General features: G+C 39.9%; 2 gene segments (V, D, J or C); both read left to right on the forward strand.

The window, feature by feature from the left end:
* Window positions 1–7680, forward strand: part of LOC132856622 (immunoglobulin kappa constant-like) — a 135162-nt gene extending 127482 nt beyond the window's left edge. Inside the window, 1 exon segment of the C gene segment in view lies at window positions 7271–7680. Within this exon segment, the coding sequence occupies window positions 7271–7593 (323 nt within the window).
* LOC132856623 (Ig kappa-b4 chain C region-like) overlaps window positions 1–13031 on the forward strand; it is a 52616-nt gene that overhangs the window by 24519 nt on the left and 15066 nt on the right.

A 13031-nucleotide genomic window follows, 5' to 3' on the forward strand; every position in this document is an offset into this window, starting at 1 on the left:
AGTTTTATAAAATGTGTCTGACTTTAGTGATAATAGCTCGTTCTAACTGAAATAACATTTATATAATTGTTTGTGCAAATGACTGTAACAGAGTTTCACTGAATTATTCTAGTTACATTTAATATCTCAGAGACTGTGACTCTATAAACAGATGTCCTGAAGACTAGAAGCAATTTATTTTAATAATAAATATGTTGTCATTTAAAAATGTTTTAGATATAATTTATAATATCTATTATTTCTTATTGAATATATAGTATAAATATTTTAAAATTTTCACTATTCACAATAATATAAATCATTATAGCTGTAAGATGTAAAAGTATTTGAATTGAATGTGAAACGTTTGTGATGCTCCACTGATCTCAGTTCTGCTCTGTAAGATATAAAGGGAAGTGAAACACACACAGTGAGCTGAAACAAAGCCTGAGTGACTGACAGCTGTCCATTTCTGTCTCACCTCTGTGTGTGTGTGTGTGTGTGTGTGTGTGTGTAGGTGACACCCAGCCCAGTGTGACAGTGCTGCCCCCCTCCAGTGCGGAGCTGCAGCAGGAGAAGGTCACACTCGTGTGTGTGGCCTACAAGGGCTTCCCCTCAGACTGGAAGTTGAGCTGGAAGGTTGACGGCAGCAGCTGGAGCTCGGGGGAGAGCCGCAGCGCCGCCGTTCTGAACGCGGACGGCCTCTACAGCTGGAGCAGCACGCTGAGCCTCCACCCGGATCAGTGGAGGAACAAGGTGGTGACCTGTGAGGCCTCCAAAGACAACCAACCTACTGTGGTGAGCACAGTGAACACAGAGCAGTGCTCAGAGCTGTGAGCTCACACACACTTTACTCAGCTCACCTTCTACTGCTTCACTGTGTGCTACATGTGGCCTTTACTGCTCAAATCATCCACTCTCATCATTTCATTTGTCTTGTTAACATGTGAGCTCACACACTCCTCACTTTAACTCAGCTCTTCTTCTTAATTAGCACCTAAATATGTGTTAAGTGTGTGGATCGCTGCAATGTCCTGCTTCGAATTATTAATAAAAGCTTTTGAATCAGTAAACACGGCTGTTTTACATTGTTGATTATACACATCATACACAAATCACCAAGGAATCTGTCTCAGTATCTGCTGTAGAACCTGATTATTCATGAGAAAGACACCTGATAATAATAATAATAATAATAATAATAATAATAATAATAATAATAATAATAATAATAATAACATCTGATGTATTGTCAGTATTTGTGTCAGTAAAATACTTACACAATGGTTATGGAAATTATACCTTATAACCATGACAATGGTTGTTCCCTTAATATCAACAACATTTTCTAGCCTTTCCAGTAAATTAGTATCACTATTGCTGTCAGAAGCTTCACTAAGGTCAAGCAACACCAGCAAGAAGACACAACCCTGATCATAGGCTAGTAACAGGTCAAATACTACTTTCACCAGCACTGTTTCTGTACTATAATGAGGCCTAAGGGGGTTTTTACACCTGGTCACTTCATGCGTTTTCTGTCATCAGATAGCTATCTGATCGTAAAAAGACCAGGTGTAAATGCCCTCCGAAACGGTTTCGAGACGGATATAAATCCGATCGTTCAAACCACTTCAGGAGGTGGTCTGGGACGCATTTCAGATGAAACAGGACAGGTGTAAATGCATGTGGTTGTTCAAACCACATACGTCAGCGCTATACTCCACCTAAACGGAAGTACGTCATTCGCAGGTGACTCGGGAGTCGTGCATCGCGCCAGAAACAAATATGATTTCCCACCAGTGCTGGCTCCGATCTTTCACCCAGGTGTCTCGTTTGGTCTTAAAATGCACTGCTGCTGCCAGCGAAAATGCAGCAAACAGTAATTGCTGTTTTTTTGTAGCAACCGCATACACCAAAGCGTGTTCTATTTCAATTACCCCGGAAATGATGTAAAATATATTTGCATTTTGGGCGGGAGTAAAAAGATCGGATTGATATCCGATTCGCCGAGACGCGTTTTTGTGGCCTAATGTAAATGGAACAGTTTTAACATATCAGATAGCTATCGGATCAGAGAAAACACATGAAGTGACCAGGTGTAAAAAGGCCCTAAATCCTGACTGATACATTTCAGGAAATTTATTCCTATGTAGTTTTCAGCATAACTGCTGTGTTTAAAACTTTTATAGGATCTTGACGATTAAGGGGAGGTTTTATATTTGCCTAAAGTTGGAGAGCCGACAGGGGTTGAGGTTTAACTTCCACATGTTGTAAACAAACAGGGGGTAATAGAGTGGACAATGAATAATCCAGGACAGGATCCCACAAGTTAGGCAGTGTCAGGACACCATGAGCACTGAACAAGCATGTGGTACCTGTAACAGCAAGAAAATATGCAGAACTGAGGACAAACACTAATATATTTGTTGTTTAACATAGGTCATGTGATCCAGGTCTCCCACTACTAAACAAAAAGCTAGTGTGGATAAAGCAATATGATTAAAACATTAAAAAACCTCAAAGTGCTGAATCCCTGCCTAAGAGTCACAGATGATCCGAGTGAGATCAGTAGATATTTCTGATAAAAGAAAAAAAATGTGTGCAGCAGTGTTAAGTGATGGTTACACAAATCCAGTGTTGTAATGTAACAGAGTACAAATACTTCATTACTGTACTTAAGTAGAAATTTCACGTATCTGTACTTTACTTTCGCTATTTAAATTTATGTCAACTTTCACTTTTACTCCACTACATTTCCTAGATAAAATGTATACTTTTACTCCGATACATTTCCACTAAGCATCTTCGTTACTCTTACTACAAAATAAAATCAGAAGAAATGTGTGCGACTGCAATAAGGGAGGTTTGACGAATCACTGCTCCTAGATTGCATTACGCTCCGCAAGCTCTATTTCATCGTAATTTTGACAAAGGAGCAGTGGCAGAGCCAGAGGGGTGTCCGGGGTGTTTTTATTTGATAGCATTAGAAGTTTGGTGCTGATTGACATCTCATTTCACCTATCAAAAGAAGTCTTCGTTTGACGTTTGGCCGCGGCGCCGCTCAACATTTCAAATCCATCAATCAATGATAAGATAGAGTTGAGAGGTAGAGAAGAATACTGTAACATCAAATTTCGGTAATTTTTGAGATTAAACATCAGGATTTAGTTTTCCAGAAAAATATTTTGAAAGTTAAGTCGCTATATAAATTGACATTAGACGCTATTAACAGATTAATTAGACAAGAGAGATCGGTTCGGTCCCCAGTTTAGCCATAATATACATGACGTTGACATTTGTGCTAGTTATACACGTATACAGTGCAGTGTCTGTGTGTAAGTCTTTAACTGTCTAGCTAATATGAGGTAACTAGTTTTACAGCTGTCAGTGTTTAATGTTGTTATTAAACTATGTATCTGGTAATGTTACTCAAAAGATTACTGCAGACAGCCTGTTAGCTATCATGAAGGTGATTAAAGTAGTCATTTATGCTGACAGTAGTGATGGTGGGATTTGTAGTTAAAGTTGAGTTTGAATTAAAAAAAATCTGTATTTGATGTTTAAATGTATTATATCCATGTGTCATATTTTTACATAGGGTCAATAAAAAATGAAAAGAAAGGCAGAGATATCAGACTTTTTATTAAAGAAGCAAAGGAGGAGGAAGCACAACTGAAACCGCCATGGAAGCCCCTACTGGAGGACCTCCCGTTATCGTAGACGACCACCCTGATGATAGTGGTGAACTCGGTGAACAGGGTGAAGAAGATAACGCTATACACCTCTGGCCGTATTTGCAAGTAATGTTTCTGTACATTGGAATGAAAGATTCTTCCTACCGGATGAAGTGCCTCTTATGCCTACCGAAAATCACTGAAATTTTACTTTTTACTTTTACTTCAAATACTTGAGTACATTAAATATCAGAAAATTACTTTTGATAGTTAAGTACAGTAAATATCAGATACTTTAAGACTTTTACTGGAGTAATATTCTAAAAGGTAACTTTCACTTCTACCAAAGTCTTTTTCTAGTACGATACTTGTACTTTTACTCAAGTATTGCTTTCTAACACTTTATACAACACTGCACAAATCACTCATTAGCCCCATACAATACAGACAGGTTCAGTTCATTTCTGGATGATCTGCATAATCAACCTGAGGCAAGAAACTACCTTCCTCTACATTCATTGCTGTGTGGGAAGATGTGGTATTCTGTTAGACTGCTGCAGTCACTGACTGGTTTGATGCACATCCCAGGATGTCAGTAATATTCCTGCCTCCATGGTCCATACATCGTCTTCCATAGAAGAGTTTGTTCTCTCAACATAGAGGTGGAAGGTTCATGACCATCATCCACATGAGCAAATGTCTTTACTGGACACCATAAATGAGGAGTAAGGAGACATTTCTGATGAAGACTACCAGGGTTGGATTAGACATTCCAGAAGATACTTTCCAAAATAAATCACCAGACAAAAGATGTGATGTGAACTTGTGGCTAAATACAGAAGAGAGCAGGACTAGAACCTTCACAGTGCTGTTCCAACAGAATGAGTAATTATACTGTTGATGATGTTGTTTTAATGGGATGTGGGTTGTAATTATTATTATTGCAGCCGTTTAAGTAAATCACTACATACAATGATATAGAAAAAATACTGCAGCAAATTTCAGCATTTCAGTTTCATTTTTGTTAAATATTCTTTAGTACAGTCAATAAAGTGAAAACGTGTTATTCTTATTCTATCAGGAATTACTGATTTAGGTGAAAAATCATTCAAGCTTAAAAAAACGTAAGTACATTATTTCTGTAATCCTTGCTGTTATTAGTATTAATAATTTCATATCAGTTTGTTATGAGTGACATTGAATGCTTTCTGTGTCAGAATTATTGCTTGTGTTATAATTGAACAAGCAAATTGTTTTGGCCAAGATTCATGTTTGTAATGCAGACTGTATGAAGAGCTTTGATAAAATGGCTTCAGTATTGACTGATGCTTGTTAGCAATTTAAAAATCCCTGCAATATCACAGAGAATAACTGACCAGAGTTTATGTCAAAGTTCTGAATATGTGAAGACTCTCAGAGAGGATATTTGGTGGTTGAGTCGTGTTATTTGGACTTCTTTCTTGTTAGGGCAAAAACTTTCACTATTCATCCAATCAACTTCGTCAGTCTGAGTGAAGATGACAGGATTTAACAAATTAGTTTGTGTTCATGGATCTTCTCCTGCCTGGATAGGATTGTTAGGGGAACAATGACGTTCTGAAGTGCGTTAAACAAAGTCATGGAATAAGAAAAAGATTTATCTTACAGAAGTGGATGTGATGGACTGTGTACAGTGTGGTGTGATGATTATATAGAGACGTCTAATGTGAGTTGTGAGTTAGTGTGATGTGGTTCTTCTCCTCCACAGAGTGTCATTGTGTCGTATCACATCCTCCAACTCAGCACCTGCAGTCGCTCCCAGCTGCAGCAGTTCAGTCTCTCTACAATCTGACTGAGGGAGGTTTTTGTACCACTCTATAACACTGTGTGAACACACCACCACTGTGGTAACTCTGACAGTAGTAATCTCCTACATCTTCAGTCTGGACTCCACTGATGGTCAGAGTGAAATCAGATCCAGATCCACTGCCACTGAAACGAGCTGGAATACCTGAATGTAGCTCGTTTGCTTTTTTGATCAGTAGTTTAGGAGCTTCTCCAGGTTTCTGCTGATACCAAGCTAAAGGTTGATAACTCCAGCTTTGATAAACTTGGGGATTAGTTTTACAGTTGATGGTGACTGTTTCTCCTGGAAGAACAGATTTCACTGAAGGAGTCTGAGTTACTGTGACTTGACCTCTGCATTCTGAAAAATACACAATAACGCAGCATGAAACTGAAATATTCTAATAGAAACAATAAGTGTATTAGTATGAACAGATGATTGTAGAGATAAAATATGAAGCAGTGTCTGACCTTGAGTCCAGAGGATCAGTGTCCAGATGAAGACGGGGATCAAAGTCATGGTAGCTGTGGGTAAAGTTGCTGTAGCAGCAGCTCTCAGTCATGAAGTGTTAAAGTCACAGCACTATAAACACTCCCAGATCACTGAAGCATGTGCTGCCAATGCAAAGTGTCCTCTAAGTATGGAAACACCTTTACCACATTCCCCCAATCTTACTGTCATTCTCACACTACTACAGAGTTATTGTGTGGATTTTACTTCTGGAGTCAGATGAAGATTTTCTCGAAAATACATTTTGGTCTAAGATTCATAAATATGTTAATCAGAGAGAATTTTAAACTTGATATATTTGTTTAATATCTTGGAAATTCTCATGAGAATCTCATCACTACTCCATCATTCATTATTTCTCCTCCAGTCAAAACTTTTAGACATACAACTGTGTTCTGTAAATATGACAATTATTGAGCTTTGTGTGTGTGTTTGTGTGTGTGTGTGTGTGTGTGTGTGTGTGTGTGTGTTCACTGTAGTGTGACAGAGGTTTTTGTACGACGCCTTCATAGTAATGTATCACTGTGGTGGACTTTTGGTGGAGGAACTAAACTCTTTATAAAAAGTAAGTGCCTTCTTTGTCTAAAAGCTCAAAGATTCTTCACTTTATTTACACAATTCATTGAAATTGATAGATTTTCTACAAAATAATGATGCAACAAATATAAAGTATTCTGTCTTTTCTATAAAAGGGAAAAATGTAGTGTGAAGAGGAGAGAGCTGTTTCTATAAAGACTCTGTTTTTGTGTCATTTTTAAAACCCTGTATATGTCACTTCATCTCTATTTAAGGTTTGTGTAAAACTTTAGCTTTAAGTTGATTTCATTTATGTTTTGTGTTACTCTAATTTATCATCACAATGGAAATGTGTGTAACAGTGAAGCATGAACAATAATTGTTTATTGTTGATTTCCATTAATTATAACCCATTAATAATTATTAGGACAATCTAAAAATTGAACATAGATGACTTTAGTGTGGTGTGATGATTATTTAAGAACAGTGTGTTTCTTTAGAAGATTATGTTCTGCTGCAGTTTAGTTGGATGACTTTATCAGAATTGTGTCCTGTTGTATGATGTGCAGATAAACTACTGCATCTGCTCTACAGCCGTTACACTGAATGACCAAATATCACCATGTTCAGTATGATAGAGTTCACATTCACATTAATCTAATTGTGTGTGTGTGTGGGTCTGTGTGTGTGTGTGGTTGTGTCTGTGTGTGTGTGTTTGTGTGTGTGTTTGTGTGTGTCTTTGTGTGTATGTGTGTGTGTTCTCCAGCTGGTCCAGTGGTGAAGCCCTCCGTGTCTCTGCTCCCTCCTTCTTCTCTGCAGCTCTCTGATGGAACGGCCTCGCTGCTCTGCCTGCTCTCTGCCTATTCTCCACAGGGGGCGCTGCCGAGCTGGACCGTGGACGGTGCCGAGGTGAACGAGGGGGTTCTGACCAGCACAGAAGAACAGAAGGACGGCATCTACAGCCGCAGCAGCACCCTGACCCTCAGTAAAGAACGCTGGGAAGAGGCCGAGGTGTTCGGCTGTACCGTCTCCCACCACGACACCACTCAGGTCGCCTCGTTCAGAAAGAGCCGCTGTGAAGTCCACTAGAATTCAAGTGTACACTTTAAACCATGCTTAATAGTCTGAGGTGATGTCAGTGTGTAGATATGCTGAAATAAAGCTTCTATGTAGAAAGCAGGTCTCCTTCTTCATGAGTGAAGTGTCTTTGTCAGCGATTTGGAACAGCACCTTTAACAGCAGGTCGAGTTCAGCACTGTGTGTTGTGCTTGAGTGAGTTTGGCTGAAGAACCATGAACATCTGCTGAAAGTGGTGATCTATTCTGAGTCTCAGAGCTGTTCATGCAAATGTGTGTGTGTGTGTGTGTGTGTGTGTGTGTGTGTGTGTGTGTGTGTGTGAGGATCACTTTCACTTCTTATTTCTCTGATTTGTCAGAATTTACTTTAAACTATTAAAACAGTTAACAAATACTGAATACATGACAGAATAAACAGATTTCTCTGTTTGTAAAGAAAATAACAACTTTGATCAGAATGACACATCTAGCTTTTTTCCCTAATAAAATAGAACAGGATTTTTTCTAATAATTTTTCTTCTAATGGGGTCAAGACACTGATAGACACAGAGAATGTAGACAGATCCATCCTCAAATTAAAAACACAAGTAGGATCAGAGCAAAATAATAATGTACACAATTATAAACCACAAACTAGAACTGAAAATAAGAACTATTGGGATGAAATAACAAGAAGGAAAAAAGAATCACGTTATCTGTAATAGAGACCAGAATCTTATTCAAGACCAGAATATTTTCCTTTTTCACACACAGTCAGAGTCAGATCCGGTTTCTACAGGGTTTGATCTCTATCAAGCATCGCGTCAGTTCTGGCAGGCCACGTCGTCAAGCGTGCATCAGCTGTTAATCAGCTGTCCACGACGCACACCAATCCGGTTACGACATCCATATTACACGACCATTTAAATTCCCATTCATAGGGCCGCTCTAGCGCTTCGCTGCTGCTGCGATATAACTCGGCGGCTATTCAGAGTTTAAACCACAAGCTGTCTCCTTTCGTGTTCGCGATATGGAACTACAAGCGGTCGTGATTACTACTGCTTTACTGGAGCTGAAAGGAAAGTTTGATTATGCTTTAAACCAGAGCCGCTACCTGACCTCCCTGGGGCCCTAAGCAAAATTCTGCTATGGGGCCCTTCTACCTGACCCGTGAGCCATTTAAACCATTTGCCACACATTCACACTTGACACCCCACTGCTCCCACTACAAACCTCCCTCCTTTTAAAATAAATTTGCTCCATCACTCGGTCAAAGAGTAAAACAATACAGAAATATAGCTGCAAGCAGCGATGATGGGCCTTCGCACGTTTTTTTATCGCTATACGGTGCCTTCCAGAAAACAATGCACGGTGGGCAAGTGCATCAAGTGGGTAAATATCAGTGGACTATTTTATGTTGTTACTGACCCATTTTGGGACTGTAGGTAAATGAAACCCCACGTTTTAAACAAATGGGGCGCTAGTGAGCCACTTAAGAGACACACCTTTGTCTGACCTTTTTGTCCACACTTAACAGCCGACAAATGTGATGTATGTGTCAAATTTCAAGTTAATCTAAGCACGCCAAAAGCCTTAAATATGCCTGAAATAAAAGTAAACTTTGACACGATGCCATGGCAACAGTGTTTGAGATATCAAAAATCCGTTCGCAAAAACCCGTCATGGTGGTCTGGTCTCAATTGCATGAATCCCCTAGGAGGAGTATTTAAAAGTTTACCGCATGCAGGTGACAAAAAATCCACCTTTGTGACTTCCTGGGGCCTGTTGGTGGCGCTTTACCCGGGACTCACAATAAGCACATCGATGCGATTGGAATCCTTGGCCGAACATACACACCGCGTGTCATCACAATAAGACATTTTTTGCTTTAGATATTAGACACTTCCTGTTTCTCTGAATTCGCCATAATTAGTCGCCTCGCCATGGCAGCACCGTTCGAGATATCAAAAATCCCTTCGCAATTTAGCAAGTGCAATGTCTCGGCATCATGTTCACCACGTTTGATGTCAATCGCATGAATTCCCTAGGAGGAGTATTTAAAAGTTCACCACATGCAACTGTTGTGACTGACACACTTCCTGGTGCCTGTTGGTGGCGCTATGTCCGAGATTCACAATAGGCACATCGATGCGATCGGAATCCTTGGCCGAACATACACACCACGTGTCATCCCAATAAGACATTTTTTGCTTTAGATATTAGACACTTCCTGTTTCTCTGAATTCGCCATAACTTTGTCGCCTCGCCATGGCAGCAGCGTTCGAGATATCAAAAATCCCTTCGCAATTTAGCAAGTGCAATGTGGAGTATTTAAAAGTTCACCGCATGCACATATACAACAATCCAAAATGGCCGACTTCCTGTTTGGTGGAGCTCATAGTTTAAGGCGTGAAAGTTGTTCGGGTCGATGAGATCTATATGCGTACCAACTCTCGTACATGTGTGTACATAATTGTCCGATCTGTGCACCAATGTTTGTTTTTGCATTACAGGGGGCGCTACAGAGCCCCCCTGCCACGCCCGTATTCGAACCTTTGTCCAATCCTAGTGTCGCGTGACTCTGACGTGTGTGCCAAATTTCAAGAGTTTTCGAGCATGGTAAGGGACCCCAATTGGCCAATGTGTGGGAAAAAAAAAATAATAAAAAAAAATAAATAAATTAAAAAAATAGTACTCCCGAGGAAAAACAATAGGGCTTCGCACCATTCGGTGCTCAGGCCCTAATTAAATGAGGTATAAACAAATCTTTATTGAATGGAATATTTTAAATGGAATTTTGAGTTGAATATTAGCAATTGAATTTAAATGTAATTCCTGATATCAAAAATATGTTTACTACTAGAAATCACACTCTTAATATTTACATTTTAAGTATTGAAAACTGAATTCTTGATATCAAAAATCCATATCTTGTGAATGTATAAAAGCTAAAATGGCTTGCCATATCTGTCATGGTTAAGCACTGATCCGTTGTGGATCAGCGCGGACTTTCAGACACGTGCGAATGTTTGTTTATTAATGTCACGTGGCTGCCCCGCCTTCGTCTGTACCGCCCAGTCCTCACACCTGTTCCCAATTGTGTATGTAACTGTGGTGGTATATATGTGACCCGCGTTGCCGATGGCAGCGTGGATTCATTAGTCAATAGTCTTTGTATGTGACTGTGTGTGTATTAGTCCTACGTCTAATCGTAGTATGTCTAGTATTGTAATGTCCTAGCGTGGTGTATGTTATGTATTAAACCCCTATTCCTGTGAAGCTATCTTGTCTAGGGGTCTGCTTCCCTTTATCTTCCTGCCTTACCCCGAGAGCCTGACAATACCGTATCACTGTGTATTATATGCATGAGAGCAATACTTGATCCCTGATAGTTATTATTTACTGAGGGATGTGCATTCATATTGACCTGGCATTATGTCCATTCCAATGTAAATCCATTGGTTTCCATATTGCATTAACGTTGTTGTAACCTTGATTGAGAGACTATAAACATTGTCATTTAGGAGCGATATCACGCTACTTTTTGTACTGGTCCCCACACAGATGTTGCTGCTGGAAAGCGCGCGTGTCATTACGTGCACGATATTGCACGCGCATATGAACGCATGTTCACGCGCGGCCGGTTATCGAGCTGCCGTTTATAAACACCGTTGCCCTTGGGCGTTTATTCACGCGAATGTTCACGCAATAAATTGTTGTGTGACAGACAAGCCAGGAGATGCACTGGCAGCACTGCACAGTTAATTTAGCTAGTCAGATAGAGACTAGAGACAGAATCAACTTAACTTTACTGTTATTTGCTCTTGCTGACATCAAACTTGAAGAGAACACAAGTTTACCTGATTGCTGTTCTCGCATTTCACTCTCATTTTGTTTCTTTTTCCTCTTTTCATGGGCAGATGGATAGCTCCGCTTCATATTGTCATCTACACTGTAAACATTAACACGCGCTGTAAAATGAGGCAGGGGGAGGCAGGGCCTTGCGTAATTTGTGGGGCCCTACGCAACTTGCGTAGTGAGCGTACATGGCCGATCGGCTCTGCTTTAAACTTACGGTTAATCGATACGGCGCGCGTGTTCGTGTTTAATGGTGCGTTTGTTGAGCCGGAAGCGACCTTAGGGCTGGCGTGTTGTACAGTCTGTTATGCCACGCCACGTTATGCTACGCTTCGCTATGCTATGCTATGTTATTCATGCTAGGTTACGTCATTTAATGTTACGCTATCTTATAAGATAATGTAGCAGAGTGAGCGAGATAAATTGCATGTTTGGTCACGTGATAAGTGAATAAATTATATAAAGGCAGGTTTCGGGTTACCCGCCTATGCGTCATTGCTGGCACCGCCCTCTCGTGGGACCCCATTCATGGTTTCCCCAGGTATGTGCATATGTAACCGCGTGGTAACCTGTCCGGCAAACTTTATATGCGTGCTTACTCATGTGCTCTGTTTAACACTATAGGACAATATTGTCCCACTGTTGTTGGCGTGGGTGTTCTGCTATCTCAGTGTGTGTTAGCATCCAGTTTGTGAACAAGAAAAGTCAATCTAGTGAAGATGATCGCATTTAGTGCGAGTTATAACTGCTAATTGCTGGTACGTATAATTCCGGTCCCTGTTTGTGGCGGTTTATTTATTTATTTATTTTTAATAACATACTGTTACATGCTCAGCAGTTTGATCTGGTTGTCCAACCACTTCCTGAGGGATGAGAGGGTTAAGTCCATGGGTATGACTGCACTGCTGTTTTGCCTCTGAGAATACTGTTGCGGGTCGCTCTGACTCCAACTCGGCACAACGGGGCTTCACGCCGTGTACCGGTATTTTAGTCGACAACTCTGTGGTTGTTTTATTTCCACTCTTCCCTCTGCTGAGGTGTTTAACGGTGAGTCACTTAGTCGATGTCTTAGTTTTGTTTTTTTATTTATTTAATGTGGTTACTTGTCTTAATACTCCTCTGTGTATTTCGTTTGTTTTCTTTGATGTATGTGATTTAATATCGTTATTAGTTTGCCCTTGGTCCTGTTCAAATGGAAGTATGCATTATTAAATCTGCATGTACAAAATTTGTATTAGTGATAGTAAATCTAGTAAATCTGCATGTACTAACTATCGTTAATTGATACCATCTCATACTGTCAATAAGTATGTCTTTCGCCCTCTTTGAATCTGGGCTATTTGGTTTCATTATTGATTAGTTTTATTTTGTTTGACTTATATTGTGTATATTTAATTTAAATTGAGAGGAATTTCTGTTTTGTTTTGGTTTTGCAATGTTGATTTTGTTTTTGCATTTAATTCTTTTGTTGTTTTATTTTACTTTTGATATACTTGTGTTGAGTGGGTCATCTTTTAGGGGGAGGAAATAATTGCTGTACCTATTGAGGGTGGCTTTTACACTGTGTGCTGTGTTTGATGTGTACCTTCCACATGTGTGAGTGGTGTGGCTTGA

This window comes from Tachysurus vachellii, chromosome 14 (assembly GCF_030014155.1).
Source record: "Tachysurus vachellii isolate PV-2020 chromosome 14, HZAU_Pvac_v1, whole genome shotgun sequence".
Lineage (NCBI taxonomy): Eukaryota > Metazoa > Chordata > Actinopteri > Siluriformes > Bagridae > Tachysurus > Tachysurus vachellii.